The 23,771-nt window shown below is 36.5% G+C and overlaps 1 protein-coding gene across 8 annotated transcripts in view; it reads left to right on the forward strand.

Annotated features, from left to right (window-relative positions):
- LOC105042910 (mitogen-activated protein kinase kinase kinase YODA) overlaps nt 1–23,771 on the forward strand; it is a 42,730-nt gene that overhangs the window by 12,224 nt on the left and 6,735 nt on the right. For 7 of the 8 annotated variants that reach the window (XM_073256376.1, XM_073256378.1, XM_073256372.1 and 4 more), the window contains 9 exons: nt 9,578–10,326; nt 10,443–11,183; nt 12,035–12,122; nt 12,248–12,310; nt 17,252–17,412; nt 17,525–17,600; nt 18,110–18,169; nt 18,293–18,400; nt 22,539–22,778. In XM_073256376.1, coding sequence (XP_073112477.1) covers nt 9,782–10,326; nt 10,443–11,183; nt 12,035–12,122; nt 12,248–12,310; nt 17,252–17,412; nt 17,525–17,600; nt 18,110–18,169; nt 18,293–18,400; nt 22,539–22,778 — 2,082 coding nt within the window. In that variant the 5' untranslated portion in view covers nt 9,578–9,781. Of the gene's footprint in view, nt 1–7,012; nt 7,228–9,577; nt 10,327–10,442; nt 11,184–12,034; nt 12,123–12,247; nt 12,311–17,251; nt 17,413–17,524; nt 17,601–18,109; nt 18,170–18,292; nt 18,401–22,538; nt 22,779–23,771 lie in introns of those variants that run through there. The other variant, XM_073256373.1, reaches the window with a different exon arrangement.

Raw genomic sequence — 23,771 nt, forward strand, 5'->3', positions numbered from 1 at the left:
AATACCCATATGTGATAGTTGTAGACTTGTAGGATGCTATGTTGAGTATAGCTTACTTTCCATAAAAAGGAACATATAAAACAAAAATATAACTGGGTTTTTAAGGAAGGTGAAATATTTTTTAGTTTATTCAATGATGGCACAATCATCTTAGAATTCAAGTTTTTGTGCAATGCGTACTAGCAAACAGCCATGTATGGTGGATGTTTGAGAAATTTACATCATACTATAATATTGTACAATTATATTTTAGAACATAAAATATAAAAAGAAAAAAGAAAAACTGAAATAGGTAAATTTTCCTAAATATGCAATAGTGCTATTACAATTTGACTTCTTAAAAAAGAGATACATATTTAAAAAAAATAAACAAAAATAAAAGATAAAACAAAAAGAAAGACAATGTGGTAGGACCTGTATTGTCAGAAAAGCACTGCTAAGGCTGCTAGGTTTTTTGCCTAGTCACCTAGAGATGGTAGGCTGCCTAGGTACTAGGTAGCAGCTAACTAGTGTCATGGACTCACATCCCAAAAGCTTAAGCTGTAGGAGTATGATAAGACCATGTTAATAGACCAATGTGGCACCTTTTTTATTAGTCAATGTGGGACTATGACAATTGTCAAATGGAAAAAGATGAAGCTTACTCATCTATTACATCGTTTACAAATACATATAATACACCAAGATCCACCTAAAATCTCATGATTGTGGGAAACAAGTAAAGAAAAGATACAATCTCATGATTGTAGGAAACAAATAAAGAAAAAATTCAAATGGTACACAATCAAGGATGGTGGAGTTGATGGAGAAATTGATATACTTTCTTATGGAGGAATTGTCATGCTTTCCAAATATCTAATGGAGGAATTGTCATGCTTTTCAAATATAACTTTCCAAATATAATAATATTCCAACACTTCTTCTCAAGCTGGAGCATATGTGTCATATGCACCAAGCTTGTTACATATGTAGCTGATACGAGGACCTCTAAGAGATTTGGTGAATATATTTGCTAGTCGGTCATTTGAGTTAACAAAACTAATAGTAATAATTCTTGAAAAAAATCTTTTCTCTAATAAAGTGACAGTCGACTTCTATATATTTGGTCCTCAAAAACTGGATTGGAGGCAATGTGCAGGGCTGCTTGATTATCATATATTAGCTGCATCTGTTTGACTTCACCAAATTTTAATTTCTGGAGTAGTTGCTTCAGCCATATGAGTTCACATGTGGCCAATGCCATAGTTTGGTATTCTACTTCTGCACTTGATCTGGCCACGACATCTTGTTTCTAACTTTTTCAAAATACTAGATTGCCTCCAATAAAACACAGTATCTTAATGTTGACCACCCATCAGAGAGAGATTCTGTCCAATCTGCATCTATATAACCAATCACTTGGATATGCCCTTTATCTTCATATAAGAGTCCTTAGCCTGGTGCTCCTTTAATATATCTGAGAATGTGAATCATGGCATCCTAGTGATTGTTACATGGAGCTTGTAGGAACTGAGTAACAATACTTACAGCAAAAGAGATATCTAGTCGAGTGATAGTGAGATAATTCAATTTTCCAACAAGCCTTCGATACCATCCAGGGTCAGATAGTGGCTTCTCCTGTCCAGGTAGAAGTTTGACATTTGGATCTATGGGTGTATGAACAGATTGGCAATTTATCATGCCAGTTTCTTCTAGTATGTCTAGTGCATACTTCCTCTATGAGATTACAACACCATCAGTAGACTGAGCCATCTCAATACCCAGAAAGTATTTCAGACGGCCCAAATCCTTAGTCTGAAAATGATGAAAAAGGTGTTGCTTCAGTTGACAGATTCCATCCTGATCACTGCCTGTGATAACTATATCATCCACATAAACAACCAAGTAGATGCACTGACCCTGTGAGGAATGGCGATAGAAAATAGAATGATCTGCCTCATTACGAACCATACCAAACTGTTGAATGACTATGCTAAACCTTTCAAACCAAGCCTACGAAGGCTGTTTCAAGTTATAAAGAGAACGATGAAGGCGACAAACCAAGCTAGACTTCCCCTAAGCAACAAAGCCAGATGGTTGCTCCATATACACCTTTTCAGCAAGCTTCCCATGGAGAAAAGTATTTTTAATATCTAGTTGAAAAAGGGGCTAATGTCTCATGGCAACCATGGAGAGAAGACGAATGGAGGCAATCTTGGCCACTGGTGAGAAAATGTCACCGTAATCCAAGCCAAATATCTGGGTATAGTCCTTGGCAACCAATTGTGCCTTAAGTCGATCCACCTTTCCGTTAGGACCAATCTTCACCGTATAAATCTAATGACAACCAACAATGGATTTACGAGGTGGTAAGGAGATCAGCTTCTAGGTGTCACTAGAATGCAAAGCCACCATTTCATCAGCTATTGCCTGTCGTCACCCTGGATGAGCCGGTGCCTCACTGGTAGTTTTAGGGACAGAAACAGAAGATAGAGGATACAAAGGCATAATAAGGTGAAGACAGACGATGATAACTCAAAAAATTATAAATAAGATGAGGGTTACGAATAGAGCAAATATCTTTTCGAATAGCAATGGGAAGACTATCTACTGGAGGTAGGTCCGTGGTAGGCACAAGTGTTGGAGCAGAGGGTGAGTCAGTAGGAGCATCAATCGGGCTTGCATGAGGGTTAGAATGTGGACGACGATGATAAACTTGAAGTGGGTGAGCTAGAGTGTCCTTAAGAGGGCTAATGTAGGGAATGGGAAGAACCTTAGATATGATGGGATGCACAGAAGGAGAATATGCAAAAAAGGATGTATTCTCATGGAAAGTGACATCTATGGAGGTGATGTAACGATTTGGGCCTGAAGAGTAATATCAATATCCTTTTGAAGACGAGAATAGCCCAAAAAGACACACTTGAGAGATTTGGCAGAAAGTTTATCCTGTTCAGGATTAAATTACGAACAAAACAAGTATGGCCAAACACACGAAGGGGAAGAGGATAAAGAGAATGGATAGGAAACATAATGGAATGTGGAATTTGATTTTGTAAAACTGACGAAGGCATTTTGTTAATCAAGTAACAGACAGTAAGCACAGCATCCTCCCAGAAATGGAGAGGAACATTATTATGTAAAAGTAATGTGCGAATAGTCTCAATGAGATGACGGTTTTTATGCTTAGCAATTCCATTTTACTGAGTACGACTACATGAAGATTCATGAAGAATGTCTTGTGAAAACATGAAGCTATTGAAAGGGACAAAAATATTCTTGTACATTATCACTATGTAAAGTACGAATTGGAACACCAAATTGAGTGCGAACTTCAGCACCAAAAGATTTAAATATTGAAAATAACTCAGAATGATTTTTCATTAAAAATAACCAAGTGCAACGAGAGTAATCATCAATAAATATCACAAAGTATGGAAAATTCAAAGTAGAAGTGACACGACTAGGATCCCATACGTTAGTGTGAACAAGATTAAATGGGGACGCAATCCGATTATTGCACACTTTGGAAATGAAGCACGTGCTTGTTTTTCAAGCTGACATGACTCACATTTTAGTGATGATAGAGAAGAGAGATGGGGAACCATCTTCTGAAGCTTCGAAAGACTAGGATGCCCCAAACAACTATGGATAAGAGATGGTGGTGTATTAAAAGTGCAAACTACTAGTGTAGGTAATGGAGGTGGTAAAGTCCCTGTGACTCACATCCGACGCCAATCGTCTATCCTGTACCCCGATCCTGCATAAGGACATAGTTATTACTAAATGTGACCAAACAATTAAGGAAATGTGTTAATTTGCTAAACAGATATAAGATTAAAGGGACAATTCGGAATATAAAGTACAGAATCCAAAGGTAAAGAGAGAAGAGGTCTAGCCTGATCAACACCCTTAGCTAAGATTTTAGAGCCATTAGCCAAGGTAACCATAGAAAGAGAAGAAGAACTAGTGATGTTGGAGAAAAGGTATTTATCATTCGAAATATGATCAAAGGCACGAGAATTGAGAACCCATGGTCCAAGTGCGGAGAAATGAGTGAGACAAGCAATTGAATTATCAGTGTGCGCAATAAAGGCAACAGTAGACTGCGTGGCAGTTTGATACTGAAGATACGCATCATACTCAGTAGCAGGAATGGAAATAGTTGGAGGTGGTGTGTCCTCTGAAAGTGACACAATAGGGGTAGAATCGGCCTGGGCAATATTTGCAGTATGAGGTGGCCGACCATTTAGCTTAAAACAGTGATATGGAGTATGGCCAATCTTATGACAATAAGTGTACTGTGGTCGTTGATGATTACCTCCACGGCCATTGCTTCCATCACGACTATTCAATCAGAAGATTGTGAGACAAGAACAGAAGAGTCAGTGGAAGAAGCACCAGAGTCAGGAACAGACGGAGAGGAAACACGCAGCAGACGTGCAAAGACATCTTCTATAGAGGGTACTGTGGGGCTAGCTAGAATTTGATCACGGACAGAGACAAGTTCGGAAGGTAGTCTAGCCAAGGTGAGAATCATAAAGAGCTTATCACGTTGTTGCTCATGTGCTTCAATATCAGCAGTGATAGGAAACAGTTCAGCAAGCTTCTCCTTTATAGTTTGAATCTGGCCTATATAGATAGGCATATCCTGGTCAAGTTTTTAGAGACGTAACATGTCAGAAATAACAATATAAAAGCGTTGAATGTCTTTAGTGTATAAGGTTTTAGTCTTTTTCCACAGATTATAGCAAGTCTGACAAGGGCGGAATATAGGAAAAAGTTTGCGGTCCATAATGGACCACAAGAGACTACATAGTTGAGCATCAATCTTTTGTCAAGTGGGCTGATCAGTAGTAGGAATATTTGCAACTTTCTTAATTAAGTGGTCTTCATATCCTTGACCTTTAAACCATAATAGAACAGTAGCAGCCCAAGACAGATAATTGGGACCAGAGAGTTGTTCTGTGGTGACCAAGGGTGAAGCAGAAAAGGCAGAAGTGAAAATACTCGATTTTGTCAAAGAAGATGGGTTCGAAGATGCCAACATATTCACTTGGATTGAAGCAAAATCTACGAATACCTCAAAGAACAATAGCAACAATAAAAAAGGCTCCAAATTGAAAAGAGACGCACAAAAGAACTAAAAAGTTACTGTTTACACGGAAATCGAGTCACGAAAGAGGACCTACACATAGGAAAGGATAAGATAATGCTCGAGAGAGGCTGGATTTTAGTGGAGAGAGACACTGCGGGATAGAACACCACTGGAGAGGTTAGGACGGCTAGGATTTTCTCTCCTAGGCTCTGATACCATGTCAAATGGAAAAAGATGAAGCTTACTCGTCTATTGTATTGTTTACAAATATATTTAATACACCAAGATCCATCCAAAATCCCATGATTGTGGGAAACAAATGAAGAAAAGGTACAATCCCATGATTGTAGGAAACAAATAAAGAAAAAATTCAAATGATACACAATCGAGGATGGTGGAGTTGATGGAGAAATTGATATACTTTTCTATGGAGGAATTGTGATGCTTTCTAACTATTCAGTGGAGGAATTGTCATGCTTTTCAAATATAACTTTTCAAATATAATAATATTCCAACAATAATCTTCCCCACCCAACCTTATGACACTTTCATCACAGTCGGCTCCGACTTGGGAGAGGGGGGACCACCCATGGCCCGGGCCCTACCCAACCTAATCGGGTCCTTCACGACCCTAGTAACAAGGGTTTGCCATACCGGGCCGAACCGCCCGGTACGGGGCGTACCGAGCCAGACCGGTCCCTTACCGGTCCGGTTCGGGCTTGTTTTTCGGAAAACGAACCCGAACCGCACCGAACCGCCCGGTTCGGTGCGATTCGGGCCCATACCGTCCGGAACCGGACGGTATAGCTCGGTTCGCTGTCGATTTGGGGTGAACCGAATCGTACCGCCCAGAGGACCATTTCACATGGGGGAGGGGGAAGGGGGGAAGATGGGGGCTTTTTCACGTGGTTGGGGGGAGGGAGGGGAGAGAGAAATGGGCGTGGCCCACTTCACATGGGGGGAGGGCTTGGTGTTTTAATAAACACCAGGCCTTCGGTGTTCTTTGAGAGTTCTCAAAGAACACCCTTGGTCGTGGACAACTTAATTGTTGAGACCTCCAAAAAATTAGAAAAGAAGGCAAAATTTCATGAAATTAGATGAGTGATTTGAGAAGAGGCTGATCTTTGGTCGGAGGTAAGATAATCTGTTATTTTGTTAGTAAATATTTTTTTTTTGTTGTTAGAAATAGGATAAAAATGAGGTAAAATAAAAATAGGAGAAAATCATGCCAAAATCTTATGATTTTGGTATGATTTAATTATATGTGATAGATCTTTGGAAGATCTACATGATGACACCAAAATTATTAATTTTTGTTAATTATATATTTTTTAAATATTTTTAAATATTTATTTATTTAAAAATTAAAAAAAATTAAATTTTAGAAAAAAAATTAGAGTTTGGGAATCATGTTTAGAATGATTCAAGCTACTTAAATCTAATTTCAAATTTTTTTTCAAATATTTGAAATTAAAAAATTATTTTTTTAATTATTTAAATTAAAAAATTTAATTATAAAATAAAAAATATATAAAAATAGTGTTATATTTTAGTTAATTTAAAAATATTATTTGAAGCATATAACATATTTATTTTGAATTTATAAATTTTAAAATAATTATTAAAATTATTTTAAAATTATATATAATTATTTTAATTATCATTAAACTATCGTGTTTTGTTATATTTGCATATATTTTAATTATATATATATACTGCGGACGATCTTGCATGTGGAGTAGGGTCCATGGATGTATCTGGATCATCCTTGCATTATGGATCCTATTATCCACAGCCACCTTATGATCCATATGCATATGGTGCATCCGAGGCATCATCTTCTAGTGGTTACTACCCTATGCAGCCTGGAGCATCTTACGGATCAGATTTTGCTACCGACATATTTGGATGGGCTCCTCCACAATCGTACCATCATCTCGAGGATACTTCTCAGAGTCAGAATTTTAGCGAGAGGTATGAGATGTCTTACAATCCAGAGAGGATGTCTTATGGGATGATGAATATTCGAGAGTACGGTGCAGCTTGACTAGAGGGTTGGACTGATATCCCTTCAGACTATGTTGATGATCCAGACATCTATGAGTGCCACAGACACTCGACAAGAAATTAAATGCAGAGTACATCTTAAGGTTCGTATATCAGTTATTGCACTTTGTACTTAAATATTTAGATACATTTTAATGTGTATTTTATATATTTTTTCTTTAGTTTTAAGATGACATAGTTGAAATATAATGTAAATAAATATATGTTTGAAATTTTGGATCAAGAGTCTTTGTACCGTAACCTAACTCCAAATTGAATTCAAATATGTCAATAATATGCAATATAATGCCATATTGAGGTTGTATTTATCAATTATTAACTTCAAAAATCCAAAAAAAAATTGAAAATCAAAAAAAATATTATGTACCGGTACCGGACCGGTATGCCTAGGCGTACCGTGTGTCGGTACGGTATGGTACCAGTATCGTACCGTACCGATCCGGCACCGACACGCCGTCCGGTTCCGGTACAGCGAACTTTGCTAGTAACCCTTAATGAGGGTTCCATATGACTGATAAAGGTGGTGTGACACACAATGGACCTTTGATAGCACTTGTCATGGACTTGCAGCCCAAAAGCTTAAGCTGTTAGGAGGACCAGACCAGGTTAAAATACCCATGTGGCACTCTTTTTATTAGTTAATGTGGGACTATGAGTCCTGGTACTCCTATATTACAGGATATATGTAATCTGTTTTAACCTTATATTCACTATTATGACTAAAATAGGCTTATTTTTAATAAAGTAGACGTGTAATCAACTTGGCTTTTATTTTGTTCATTCCTTTCCCCATCTCTTTCAACTTGACGCTTCCCTCATCTCTCGATCTTATGGTTAGTGAGTTGTGCTCTATATGCTCCACCAACAAGAGGCTAACATTTGCTCACCTAACATCTCCCCTAAAGTTTTTTTTCTTTCCCCCCCATATATGTCCTCTTTTGTTTGTGTTCCTTCTCTTCGCACATTATTCCTCTTCTTCCCCTTCTCATTGAAAGATCCTTCCTTTTCTTCTGCTTTCAACCCCATTGTTCTACTTTCTGTTTTTTCGACTCCTTTCTTTGTTTTTTCTGTTTGTTCTCTATTTTCCTCCCTATTGCAATCCTTTTTCTATTTCAAAATGTAAACTGGGATTTTGATTATGACTTATGAGCTTTAGTTTTTTTTACCCTTTGGACTTTTCAAATTTTAGTTATATCTTTCAACAAGTTGCTTATATTTGACTTGGTTGATTAATATGTGATGAAATCATGTCATGGTTTGAATTTTAGTCTTAAGTCTTAACTCTCTTTATGCTATAATGATGTATGTGGTTACTCATATGCATAATTCTTTCTAAAAAAGAGAGGTTAATTTAGTTATTTTAGTTCTTTTATGTGTTTTCTTGCTGTTTTGAAAGATGGATTGCCTAAGTAACTGGATGGTTTTCCTAGGCGTCTAGGCATTTAGGATCTCTATTGACTAGGGATGCCCTAGCTGCTTTGGTAACCCAAAGTAGGACTTTCTTCTTAGATAACATAAGAAATATTAGAGATAATGAAAATAAAGGAAAAAAGACTTATAGATGTTATTATCAATCATCCTATGGATGGTTCTAGTTTGTTGAATGTACAAAATTAACCATGACTAGTATTTGTGATATTTTTTTTTTTTTTGGCATATGACTCCTCCTTTATGGATTAATTGTATATAGAGACTCCTCTCCATATTTGCAGATCAAGAAATCCCATTCCTTAGGAATTGTTCTAGGCCCCAAAATTACTTTCCATTAGTTATAGTGGAATATTAACCACATTTCTTCTTATTTTTTCCTCTCACTCCATCCTTTGATGTTTTGAGCTTCTAGTTAGTGTGTTACACTGCTCTTTAATACTTTGATCCAGATTTGAGATAGAATCAATATCTCAATTTTGCCAATGATTGTGCCCAAAATCTCCAATTTGGACAACTACAGTGTCAAGAAGCATGAGTGGCTTGCTATCTAGATGTTTTAAAGGTCTGAGTGATGAGAAGCATGGAATTATTCTTCTTTGGCTTGTGATAGCAAATTGGAGTCCTATTGGGGTATTCATTGGATAAAGGAGGCCTTAATGTACAAATATGTAAATAATGGATAACTTTAGACACAATTAATATATAAAAGGATGGTTTATATGCAGAAAACCTATTAATATAGCCTTTTCAAATATCATTTGTATCTTAAAATTTGGAGTTAGTTCAACACCAAATAGCATAAGCTGTCCCAGTATGATGTTGCAGTCAATATTGATCCATTCATCTAAATTCTTTTATTAATTCTCCTATAGAGGAAACATTTGAGATTTGTACAAGGTGACAATTGTAAAAGCTTGTTTTTGACTGCCTAGAATGATACATTTTTTGATGATCTTTTTGAATAATATTCTGTGGCCTTAGTAGTGATGCCTCTTCATTCAGGTTAAGAAAGACAGCTCCTTCAATTTTGGTACCTGTTGGCTGCGCTTCATCATTTGTCGGTCCTTTTTCTTGTGAATGCTACTATTGAGGGGAGAGGCTATTGTTTTAAATGAATACAAGAGTTTCTTTTCCAGTTGATTCTAGAGCTGTGGTTATGATTAGTATTAGAAAATAGCTGCAATAAGAGTTCTTTCCATCTTTAAAATGCCTTCATGGTGGGGGAAATCTTCCTCTAAGGATGTGAAGAAGAAGACAACAAAGGAGAATTTCATTGATACATTTCATCGATTAATAAATCCAAACGATCAAAAGGGTCATGTGAAATCAGGGGGGACTCGAAGACGTAGAAGTGATATAAACTCTGAGAAGGGGTCCAAATCAAGAGCAGAATCACGGTCAACATCACCCTCTACACAAGTATCACGTTGTCAAAGTTTTGCAGATAGGCCACATGCCCAACCACTTCCTCTCCCTGGCCTGTGCTCAGGCATTACACGCACCTCCTCAGAAGTCAGTACGTCAAAGCAAGTGTTGGAAGGTGGCAGACAGCAGCTGCATTTGCCACTTCCCAGACCTAATCACAATACAAAAAGGCCAGATCTTAGTGATGTGGATGGGGATTTGGCTACTGGTTCACTTTCTAGTAACTGCTCCATGGACAGTGATGATCCAGCAGATTCTCAACTTCAGAGCCCTGTAGGAAATGATTTTGAAAATGGAAACAGAGCTATTGCTAACATCCAGTCCAGGTAATTTCCTTCTAGTTTGATGAGAATTATGTGATGTGCTGCTCAACTTCAGTTTGATATATTGTAAATTCATTATAATGCTTACCGTTACCCCTTTTCTCATTGTCTGTTTGAAGCATGGCGCATAAAGATCGGTCTCATGTGGTCACTCAAAAGAACTTGAGAGAGACGACGAAGCCAACAAATTTGTTTTCCACTAACCAAATTTTTTCAACATCACCCAAGAGAGGTGCACTGAACAGTAATCATTCCAGTATCCATGTTCGTCCGCATGGTGCATTGGGAAGTGCCCCAGATAGTTCAATGTCGAGTCCTTCCAGAAGTCCTATGAGAATTGTATGCCCTGAGCAGATTCCCACCTCAGCTTTTTGGGCGGCGAAACCTCATACAGATGTCACTTTTCTTGGATCTGGCCAGTGCTCCAGTCCAGGCTCTGGTCAGACCTCTGGGCACAATTCAATGGGAGGAGATATGTTAGGGCAGTTATTCTGGCAGCACAGCAGGGGTAGCCCAGAGTATTCTCCAATACCTAGCCCAAGAATGACAAGTCCTGGTCCTAGCTCTAGGATACAGAGTGGAACTGTCTCTCCACTGCATCCACGTGCTGGGGGGACAGCACCAGGATCGCCTACAAGCAGGAATGATGAGGGGAAGAAGCAAAGCCACCGGCTGCCACTACCCCCAATAAATATTTCCGGTTCTCCTTTTCCTCCAAACAACTCAACATTAAATACTCCTCCCTCAATACCTCGAAGTCCTGGAAGGACAGAGAATTCCACAAGCCCTGGATCGCGGTGGAAGAAGGGAAAGTTGATTGGTCGTGGCACGTTTGGACATGTCTATGTTGGTTTTAACAGGTGTCTATGTTGTTTTTGTTTTTCATCGAGGATTTTCATGCTTATTTTTACTCTTATGGTGGAAGTAGCACTGCCTCTATCATTAATACTTGCACACGCGTGGTTAAACTTGTTAAAAATGTTATTGTTCCTTTGGCTAAAATTGTCAGACAGCTTAGAAGAAAACCTACTATTACATGCATGCTTGCTTTGCAATAATGCATAGATTCATATATAAAAGGATATTGTATTCAGAAATATAATTAGAAATAGAAAAGGCAGAACCAATATACTTAGCAGAGAAAGGCGAATAATTATGATGTAGAGAAGGAAAAAATAGAGAAGGCATTGATTATACAGGAAATTTTTGTATTCTAGACTACAGATGTTGCTGTGCACATAATTTCACCTTCATGTAAATTAAATCCACCAATGTTCTCTTAACCACGTGGGCTCTATTTCCTGCTTTAGTTTTATTATTGTGATTGACATTTTGCTCAATAAATGGTGGTGGTGATGAATGACTGGATCAAAGGATCAAGTTAAAGAGAACTCTTTAGACAGTTAGCTATAGATGATTTAGAACTTCTGCCTTTGATGGAAAACATCATCCTGTATGAAAATAAATGGCAAAACAAGATTTATGAGGCCCATATGGATCCTGACATATGGTTAGTTGTTTATTAAATAGGGATTTAGATTTAAAGCAAATCTTTATACCCTTTTCACTTTCCAAATTGACTTAAATAATTTTTTGAGATCCTTTTAATAATGGAGATAGTCATCCATGACGTTTCTCAATTTTTTCCTCTGTTAATTGCTTTATCTCATCTTCTGTGATGACTTACCTTTCTTTATTTATTTTAATCTAGTGAGAGTGGTGAAATGTGTGCAATGAAGGAGGTTACCCTCTTCATGGATGATCCTAAATCAAAAGAAAGTGCAAAGCAATTGGGGCAAGTGAGTATTTTCTTTTTTCTAAAAAAAAATCTTACTAGTTTGTGCTGCAGCATACTTATAATTTATGTTGTTTCTTTCCTTTTTGGTAAGAAATTTTGTTTCTTATTGTTGGTTTATTTTGACAGGAAATATCTTTATTGAGTCGGTTACATCATCAGAATATAGTGCAGTATTATGGAAGTGAGATGGTATTATCATCTCCTTGATTAGCCACATGCGTTTGTCTATTGTCTACATTAGATTATTAATTATGCTTCATTTTGAAGTTTTGCTTTTGCTTGAAGTTCCTATTGCTCCATAGTTTTCTGGTTACTTCTTTACATTCTATTTTGTGCCATATCTTATCAATTCTTTTTGTTATGTACTGGAAACTGGCTAATCAACTAAGCAAATTAAGTTTTCACATATCTACATTACATATACCCCTGCCAGTAGTTAATGAGACTGTATATGTTGATTCGAGCATAGCTTAATCACTCAATACAATATGGAACTGAAGTCTTCCGGACATTCAACAGAAGTGTTTTCTTTTGAGCTATCATATAGATTGCTAATTAAAATTCAGTATGTTAATACTTTAGTTTGTCAAGAAAACTATTCCATCCTGCATCCATGCATACACAAATGGACACGCATACATTCATGGTAGGAACGGCATCACGACATGCGCACACCTAAATAATACACACTCACAGACATTACTATATGTTTTATGTTGTTAATCAACTGTACTGACTGGCAGAGTAGTAGCTGAACCAATGTCTATCTTAGATATGCAGCGGTATTTGCATTTATGGATACTAGGTAACAGAGTGAACCAATGTTTTACTTAGAAACTATCTAGGTGCCACCGAAGTTCATACTCCAGATACACTTGCCCTGCAATTCAGATTCTGTCTATGTTTGGTTATAATTGTGTATTTCTGGACCAGCATCAATCTCTATACTGTAGACAAAAATGCTGCACGTCTGTAGCATCTTGTATTTAGTAGAAATATACAGGGACTTCATTTTAGAAAGCTTCTGCCAATGCAGGAAACTAGTGCAAGTAGCAGGCGAGCCAAGGAAGATCTTTGGATTGTCTTGTGGAAATACACAGAATTCAATCCAGTGTTAATTTCTAGTTTATATAAGCCTTAGCTGCTTTCTAGTTTCTAGCATCAGGCTTTCCATGATTAAATTGCTTCCAATTTCCGGCCATTTGCTGTTGATAAAATTCTGCAATCCAACCCACCTGGCTCCATATTGTCACAGAACTGCATTTATATGTGGATATTCAAGCTTCTGAAGCATGATGGATATGTTAATGTACTGATTTGTTTGGAATGTTGAATGGTGACTGAAGTGGTTCAGATTTATAGTAGTTGGAATCAACTTACAAACAACAGCTCTTTTTTCACAGTTAGTACTGTAAAAGATCTTCAGGACTTAATTAACAATAAAAAACTTTCAGAATTTAATTAAGAATATAGGTTGAGAGGAATTCTGTAGTAGAAATTGATCCAACTCTTTTTGTTTTTCCAGATTTGATTCGTACCAGTCAACTGCTAACCAACTGTAGTATTTTCTCACAATAAGCTAAGAAATAAAGAAGAATAAGGAAGAAAGTATAAAAGAGGAGTAGGACTTATGGCCTTTTTTCTTGACTATATAATTTAAAATTTGAGTTTCAAATTGGTGAATATTTTCCAGGAATATGTCATCTATTACATTTTCTTTGCAAATTACCCGGAATTCATTGTGAGATCTCATTCATTCATGCCTTTCTCATCAATCACTGCAATCATTTCCTTTTCTCTTCGCCAAGCTTCTTGTGTCTCTCCCTCCCTATCTAATGTCAGTCACCTACTTTTTATAATCTGCAATCATCTTTTTGGAATATAAGACTCCATCTAAAATTTCTCTCTAGAGACAAAAGTTTATGTTTGCCTCCCTCTTTTCATATCAACTTCCTCTATCTCTTTTGGCGCCCACTCACAATAGTCTTCAACCCACTTTCTTCAGCTTAAACTTCACCTAAAATCTCTCCCCTCCTTGCCCCTCACTCTGTGTAGTGTGTCTGTGTTCATGTTGTTAAGCAAAAAAATATGTCCATCAATCAATATCAGTTTCTCCTTTACTGAATTTGGATGAGATTTAGTGATATATGCCCCTTCTTTTACATGTTCACTTTCCTGATTTTCTTCCATAGAGAAGGTCATACATAAAAGAGGTAAGTTAATAAAATACATGAGTTCATTTAACAGTTCACATACACAAAATGGTAAATGAATAATTTCCATTATATCAATGATTGATGGGTTCAGGTCCATTTATTGAACATTTCCTCCTTTTTATTTTAGTTTTTATTTATAATTTATTTAATTTTATTTTTATATTTTTATGTGTTTTCTGATGTATATGCATTCCATTTATTTTTGTCTTTTTTATGTAAAGTTATTCTTGTTCCTTTCTATATTCAGATTTCTATGTTATTAAGCCTTTCCTCAAAATATGCCCCTTCTTTTACATGTTCACCTTCTTGATTTTCTTCCACAGAGAAGGTCATACTTGAAAGAGGTTAGTTAATAAAATACACGAGTTGATCTAACAGTTCACATACACAAGTTAGTAAATGAATAATTTCCATTATATCAATGCTTGATGGGATCAGGTCCATTTATTGAACATTTCCTCCTTTTTTGTTCTAGTTTTTATTTATAATATATTTAATTTTCTTTTTATATTTTTTTGTGTTTTCTGATTTGTATACATTCCATTTATTTTTGTCTTTTTTATGTAAAGTTATTCTTGTTCTCTCTTTCTATATTCAGATTTCTATTTTATTTAGCCTTTCCTCAACGTTCATTGCACATTCTGGTTTGCTTTTTCTCACTTATGTCTCAGCATACAACTCAGTTGCAACATCCCAGAAACCATTCTCAAGTATTAGGTATAACCGGCCAGCTTTCCTACTCCCAATAGGACATACCAATATATGGAAGTAAACCTGGAGCTGCAACCAGCTGAAATCTTCCACAACATAGATTGGTCAGGCACTTTTTTGACTCATATGAGAACTCCTAAATTGGCAATGCAGACCTGACTGATAATCACTCAAATGTAGACTGACTGGGTTCAATTTGGTTGACATTGGGGCTTTTTAAAATTGGAAATGAGCAACTGATTTTTAACCCCATTAAAAAAGTGTAGTAGCCCAAATTTGAGACTGGGTAATACCCTGAAAAAAATAAATAAAAATTGGGAGCCTAATTACAGCCCCTGTTGATGCGAAAGCCATTTAAATACCCTAAAAACTGAAAATGAGAATAAGAAAAAAGTGAGGCAAACTTGAGGCCTAAGAAAGGAGCCAATTGAACTGATTCTGTTGCCTACTTCCTATCTAGCATTGTCAAGCCAAAGGGTAGCTTTAGCTGGTCCTATGCAGCCAAATAGTTGCAGTATCTGGTCTGCAGGAGACTTATAATTAATTAATTAGAGGTTGATAATATGCACAAAAATCTGGTAGCTGTATAGGTTTTTATTCCCCTGTAACTTTAGTTATTGGAAATCAATGAGATAATCTGGAATATAGTATGTTAGGAGGCCCATATTTTACCTTCATTATCGAATGATTATTAGGCAAGACATGATAAATTATTTTGAGTATGTCGTTAGGAACATTGACTCTGATAACAGCGATTGTTTTATATTTCTTACCGCCGTATTTTATGGTTAAGTAGCTTATACTTTACCTTTTCATCGTCAAGTATGTAAATATTTCTGTTTAGACTTAATATGGGAGAGAGGTTCCTTTTGTTAACATAATTAGACCCCAAAAGCATAAGTTGATAGGGAAAAGATCAGCAATCCATATCAGGCTTAAGACCCCCACTGATTTGCGACCCAGACCATGCATTTGGAGGGACAAAATGACTGAAATGAGTCAAGATATAATCGGGATAATTAAATAAATGATTAATATGGAGGAGATTCTGACTTCCAACCTCCAGCATACCTGAGCTTTGATATGATGTTGACTAACTACTAGAGCATATGCTGGTAGGGAAAGGATCAGCAGTGTATATCAAGCTTAACACCTTTTCCCTAATTTTCTTATAACAAAGGTGGAGGTCTGCTTAAGCATTTAAATCCCATTTAAATGTGTTAGGAATTGTGGTGTGGAAACTGTTTGTTCTTTTTCCATGCGATCTGTTTAAAATAGGAATGGGCATGGCATGAATTGAACATCTATGACTTGATTTTTCATATGAGAAATTCATTCAAAATAATCATAGGATGATGTTATTTACTTGGGAAAGCTTGTGATTGGGTCCCATCAGATGTAAAAGAATTGATGTCATATAGATACTCAATGTGATTATTCACTGTGTATAGTGTATTTAAAAGAAGAATTCAGAATGAAGTCATATGTACTAGATATAGAATGGGTAGATGGACTGGCAAGGTTTTTCTGCATGCCTTTGAATCTTAATACAAATTCGTTATACAAGACCATGGTTGGTTCATAAGGTTGGACAATAAAGAATGTCTAGACATGCTGAACTTTTCTCACAGTGGAAGGACTTGCAAGAGGATAAAGGGAGCAGATGGCATGGGTTTTTACAACAAAGATTGATGTGAGATCCTATAAACAATGGGATTTGGTTTGTGGAAATCCTGGGAAGTTCAGAAAAAAGGTGAAGACCTAAGAAGCTTTGGATTAAAGTTGTGGTCTGTTGGAGTGCACTCTGCAATGAAGAGCTGGTGTTGATAGATGACCAAGGCTACAGCCTTGCTAGGAACACAGAGGAAGATAAGGATTAGCATGTGATGCAAAATAGATGGAAAAAGAATTGTTGATTATATGAAAGATACAGCTACAGTAGTCTTATTACACAAATGTTTGTTAGATAATTCAGTCTGGTGGTGGTGTAGGTGAATAGAAACACCTGTTTTAGTTATATAAGTAAGAAACTAATTCATCTAAGTTTAGGTAGTACAGGAATTTATGAACTATCATATATGGTTTCACATTTGATAGATATTGTCATAATGCCCGTTGAATGCTTAATCTAAAAGAGAGTATGAGCAGCAATGCCTTTTCTCTTTGTCAGTGACCTGATATTGTAATTTTGCTTCTTAAACAGATAGATGATAAGCTGTATATATACTTGGAATATGTCTCTGGCGGTTCCATCCATAAACTTCTTCAAGAGTATGGGAAACTTGGTGAACAAGCAATTCGCAGCTATACTCAGCAAATCCTTTCAGGCCTAGCATATTTGCATGCTAAGAATACTGTCCATAGGTATACTTCAATATTAGTATTCATTTTACTGACTGCTTTCCTCTGGGTATCTGCTGCTTCTTCCCTTAGATTATTATTTATGATTCTAATTAATTTTTTGCTTCCGGGGCAGAGACATCAAAGGTGCAAATATTCTTGTAGACCCGAATGGCCGTGTTAAGCTGGCAGATTTTGGGATGGCAAAACATGTATAATTTTTCATTTGCCATAGCCTTTCATTATTTGTGTGAATATGTAGTTACCTATTTCTTGTTCTGCTTCACTTTCTTCTAACATTAAATTTGATGATTTTATAGTTTAAGTCCTCTAACCCTCAGGTGTTTATGCTTGTATTGTTTGTCAAAGTTCTTGCTATTTCTCATTCTTTAGAGCTTCAGCAATTTATCAGGATCCAGAGGTGTTGTCTTATATTTGTTGCTGACATTCAGCATGAATGTTTGTGATAATGTATGATGCTTTAGCTATAATGTACGGTTAGTTAGGATTAAATGCACCATATATGGGACTTTTCTATGGAAATCGATGGTGTCATTTATAAATGGTGCTGCCATGACACATGCAGGAACTTGAAACCATTAGACATAATTTAGCAGTTGTTATTTTATGAATGTTGAAATTCTAGGAGTGATCAAACTTAAAACAATTATGTACTTGAGCATTATACATAACTTCGTGTCTTATGCTTCTTGTTTTCCAGATTACTGGACAATCATGTCCCTTATCATTCAAGGGAAGTCCCTACTGGATGGCACCAGAGGTGTGCAGTTTTAAGCATGGATAGCTTTTGTACTTCTCAAATTATAATTACACATTTTTTTCCTTCCTTCACCTCTTAGTACTATGCTTGCTGTTTCATTTCTCACTGAAATTATTTGCTCAGGTTATAAAAAACACAAATGGCTGCAATCTTGCTGTGGACATATGGAGCCTAGGATGCACTGTTTTGGAGATGGCTACATCTAAACCACCATGGAGCCAATATGAAGGGGTTTGTACTTGGACTTAGGAGATAAATGGTTAATTTTCAGAGTATTTCATTTTATTTTATTTTTTTGATGGAAGGAGAGGGTCTAAGCCTACCCATTTTTATTGAAGTAGTATTATGATATTTAATATACTGTTATATTATGTCAGCCAATAAGAAGTGTTTGTTTCTGTTTCATTTTCTTTTTAAGTACTTATGATATGTTATAGAAGCATTTGGATGCGATTTACAAGGCATATTAAAAAATAAATTATATATGTTTAAAGCTTGTTGTTTGAATGTCATCGAAAAAAATTGCTTCTTTAATCATCTTCTTACAGAAGCTAATTCTATTTTCTGATGTACTTTAGAAATGTAGCGTAACCAAACAATTCTTTCATTGTGAGTTCTAGGTGTCAGGTATGCTGATATATGGCAAGGCATCTTTCATTTTTTCCTGTTTTTTCAGTGTAATATTCTCGATGATATTGTTGCAATTCTCGGTATTTAATGAATGCCATATGTGCTTATGAGTTTTGGTATAACTTTTCTGAATGGGATAATGGTCTTGAGATTTTTTTCCCCTCTAGTGTTTTGTGCAGTGTCATTGGTCTGTAGTAGTGCACTGAATATGTTGTTGATGATTTGGTAATCAATGCTAGGAGTCTGATCCACCTGTTTCAGAAATCTTCCTGATTTTAGTGCTTGCAAATAGGACAGCAAGCATCATTATTGACCACAATCTTTTTAATCTAGTACAAAAAGCTGTTGGCAACCCATTTAACCGTGGAGGTATGTCAGGACCTGCACTGCGTTAATTCAGTATGTTTTTCCAGATGTCCACAAATTTGCTTCTTTCAGTCAAAACTTGTCTTGGATAGATAAATCCTTATTAAAAAAATTAGCCACTAGCAGATTGTTTGTGGGAATGCTCCATGATGTTTTGATTTCCTCCTACCTGGTAACTAGTATCCCAATGTTTTTCTTAAGCTGTCTGATATTGTTCCTGGCCAGCCTTCAAGCTTAAGTAGACTGAAAAGATCCCATGTTTCAAACTCCACTATCTAGACACAGTATTCTGGTTTTAGCTTTAATGTAGCAGCCCAACTAGTCCTCATCCTGCCTTTCTTTTGCTTTTATGAACTGATAATTAAAAAAAAAAGGTTTTCCCCAAGGATCTTCTCTGACAAGATCAAGCTCCTTCAATGCTTTTGGCAGAAGTACTGATTTCTGAAAAACTAAGTTTGTGCTTAACCTTTCAGATTCTCTCTAATATTATTCCTTAGTCTAAGTGACCAATGTTACATGAACACTGTTCTCTAATATTATTTCTTAGTTTAAGTGACCAATGTTACGTGAACACTGTTCTCTAATTGGACAAGGCACGACACATGTGATGCATGCATTATGTCTTAGATAATGCTGTTTGCAGATCTCTTAGTTTGGGGTTTTGGCTCTTATGTCTCCCCCTGGTGGATATGAAGGGGGAAAAGCTCATCTTGCACCAAAATAGGGTCCTATTTCAAATCCTAGCCGACAAAGGAAAGAAAAATAAAATATGGGGTTTGCCTTAGCTACCTTTTGTGTGTCCAAGTCGTCATAGACATCATGCTCTCTTGAGTGTCAATCCCTTGTGATGATGTTGGTCTCAGTGGTGATTGAGGGTTTAAATGGCCCATGATCTCTACCCCAGAAGGCAGCATTGGAGTCAGAAGGGAAACCCTGTGGTTTCTGTGGTGATGGAGAATGACAGAAAAAGAGAAAGATAGGTTTACGCTTTACAGAATAGCAGGTGCATTTGGACCATCCCGATGGATGCAGAAAACAAACCAATGGCTCACCCATTTACCTAAGAAGGATCCATACCACTGAAGGGCTCTCACCAGAGGCATGTTGCCTTCGCCCTTAATGTGTGTTAGTTAAATTTTTTAATGGGTTTGTATTGGACTGTTCCTTGCAGCGGTCCAAACAATTGCATTCACTTGAGTACATACGTACATATGTATGCATGTACATGCATGCATGCATATATACATGCATATGTATGTACATATTAATACATATATATGGTTACCAATATAAAAAAAATCTATGATCTTTACTGAATACCTTTATATTGGTCTATGGCTTCCAAAGTCAAATTGTGATGGTTCCTTCGTTGTTTGCTTTGTCACTTTTGTTTAATTATTTTTTGAGTAACCATGAATTAGAGTTTTGCATTTGAAAAGTACTTTAGATCTGTGTTTATTAATTATTTTCTTCATTTCCTCAATCTCCAGATCTTGCAATGGAGACACTTTATAATCCTTTGATTCCTTTCCTTTTAAGGACAGAATCCAGCTTCACACCATAGATGGGATTTTTGCTTGCCTGCAATGTGATTTCCATGTCTGTGGTTTACATTCCATGTCGAATGATATATTTGGAGGTTTGCAAGTGGGTTGAGATGTAAATCCAGTATGAATAACATCAAAGATAATGTAAGACTACCACCTTGTGCAATCAAGAAGGAAGGTTGCACCTTACAAGACTTGGTATTAGAAAGTTGCCATGAGCAAAGTAGATTCAAGCTGTAAAGCGAATTCTCTGTCCTTTGTCTAGGTTAGAGGCTCCTAGTGATGCCTAGCTTGAAGTCTGAGAAGCATGAATTCCTGCACAAACTTGCCTTGCCATGATCTACCCATTTTCTTTGTCCCTGTGAATATATTTGAAGTTTTTATTTTTTTTCTTAACCAAGGGTTAAGTATTGTGCAGCCAGCATGTTGGCTTGGCATGGCAGGAAACACATTTGTGTTGGGTGGTTTTGTTCCAATGTTATGCATGCACTGGTACAGCAGCATGTGAATTATTAGGTTGCAGTCAATAACATGGTGATGTTGCATGCCGGTATGGCATCATCATGATAGCTTTCATGATATGGCTGTGCCTACCATGCTGCTGCCATGCCACATGACACTTAAGTCATCATCATGATAGCTTTCATGATATGGCTGTGCCTACCATGCTACTGCCATGCCAAATGACACTTAAATCCATTGTTTTAACTCAATGATTGCTTTTATTTTTATCATCGAGAAAAACAACTATATTTGCAATTGACAGAATGATGGGAAGAGAGTAACTAACTGCCTTTGAAGATAATTTCTGAAATATATTACTTATTATTTTGTCCTCTTGCAAATATTCCTTGTATAAGAAAATGTATCATTTGATTGAGAGAAACAGAAAACTTTCCATGATAGGTCATGTCTCAAGCTTTAAGGTTTAAATTTAAAAGATTCACAGCCCAGACTTCAATGTCTCTATTAGGCAAAAATGGAAGGTGCCACCACAGCTAGGGTGGCAAATTGTGTGATACACCATATTGGAATACAGACCATCGATTTTTATTGAACAACTTGAACAAAAATCAAAGTTTAGCAGTTTTGGATACTTCCAAATCCTAAATTCAAACTGATCGTTTGTCTTTCCATTAAAAATTTTTCCACATTGTAACTATTTGCTGCATGGTTAAAGATTTATGGTAACTACTCATTTCCTTGCTTGACTTTAAGGTGCCTGGAAATATGGTGGGACATTTACTATATGTTTTAATGCTGTAGGCAAGCTCCTTCCGCACAATGTTTGTGTGTAATGACATGTACATCCAAGGTTCGCCGTCTCGATACCGGATCCCGTACCGGTAAAATTCTGCTTAATGTCGGTATGCGGTTTGGTACGGTACGGTAATGTTGGTACGTTCTGAGATGGCGTACCGGTACGAGATCGGTACAGTATGGTACAGAAGGTATGGGGTGGTACAGTATTCCATGTGTACATCCATATACATATGTATCTATACATGTGCATGCAGATACAACTGAGTATATTGGGATTTGCTAGTTTTACATGTGGGTGTGTAACAAATAATACGCCCTTGATTTTATTCACATGGAATGGTAAACTGTAGTGGGTATTTTGGTTATTTAGTTGGTGCATCTGAAATAGTGAAAAGAGCACTCTTGATTTCTGTAGTTCAATGACCTGAATACCTTTCAGTTATTTTTCACCACATGGGAGCAAATCCAGTGGATATGTTTGTTACCACTATGTATACTACCAATACATGCTATTTTCATGCACTTACTTTTCAGTTATGACATTTGCTTGTTCTGGTCCATAGATAGCAGCTATGTTCAAGATTGGTAACAGCAAGGAGCTTCCAGCAATCCCCGATCATCTCTCAGACGAGGGCAAGGACTTCATAAGGCTATGCCTACAACGTCAACCATCTAACCGTCCTACAGCAGCTGAGCTTTTGCAGCATCCATTTGTGAAAAATGCAGCTCCTCTGGAAAAGTCTGTTGTCAATTTTGAACCTTTGGAACGACCTGCTGTTGTTTCAAGTGGGGCAAATTCCAAGGTATCATTATAACTGTACACTGATCGCCCATTTTGTCTAATTTAATTTTTCCAAAATGCAATATTTAGGATTTGACTTGTCTTTGCATCAAGATGCAAAAAGTTTGTTAGCATTCTCTGGTTAGAAATGTGTTGGTTAGGCGCCGAGAACAAAGCCACTTTTTTTTTAAAAAAAAAGTTCATCTATTTCATTTATTTTTCAGATATTGCGTTATTTTCTGTAAACTAAATTCTTAACATGCTTGAAGGCATGTTTGGCCATGAACATATTTGGATGAGTGGTTAATATGAGTTAACACACTAAGGAGATAAATTGTAATTTATGATATTCTTGCGAAGTTTATATGTAAGTTATAACGGATAAAGACATCATACCTAACGTTGTATGAAGTCAGATAATACAAACTGCTGAGTTTTCATGGTCATCCAGCTTGCTGGATCTAACTATGGCCTTTATTAGAAGTTTTTGGGTCATTTTTATATTATTTTATCTTTCTAAAACAGTTCTTTGTGTTCTCTTGTTATATTTTACATCTTCATTGGCATCTATGCCGTTTTGGTATTTCATGCAGACATGAATACATGGATACATATATGCATAGGTATATGCATGTAAGTGCGTAGATGTGTCTATTCTATATATATGCGCTGGCCTTGGTGAGACTCCTAGGTTAACTAAGGTCAAGTCCACACTTGGGGCATTGATCGGGAGCCCAAACAACTGCATGTAACAATGATTGTTGAGACAACAAAAGAAAACACACACACACACACACACACATATATATATATATATATATATATATATATATATATATATATATATATATCCAAGGACCACGTGCACTTCTGTGGGGAGTTCAAGGTTGAGTTTCTACATGCATCCGAAACTAGGTTCAAATTGTTTAAAGTAAAATTTTCATGTTTGAGAGTCTGTTGAAGCAACTAATTATTTATGAGACATCAAGCTTTACCGATGCTTCCACAGAAACAA

This window comes from Elaeis guineensis, chromosome 4, assembly GCF_000442705.2.
Source record: "Elaeis guineensis isolate ETL-2024a chromosome 4, EG11, whole genome shotgun sequence".
Classification (NCBI taxonomy): Eukaryota; Viridiplantae; Streptophyta; class Magnoliopsida; order Arecales; family Arecaceae; genus Elaeis; species Elaeis guineensis.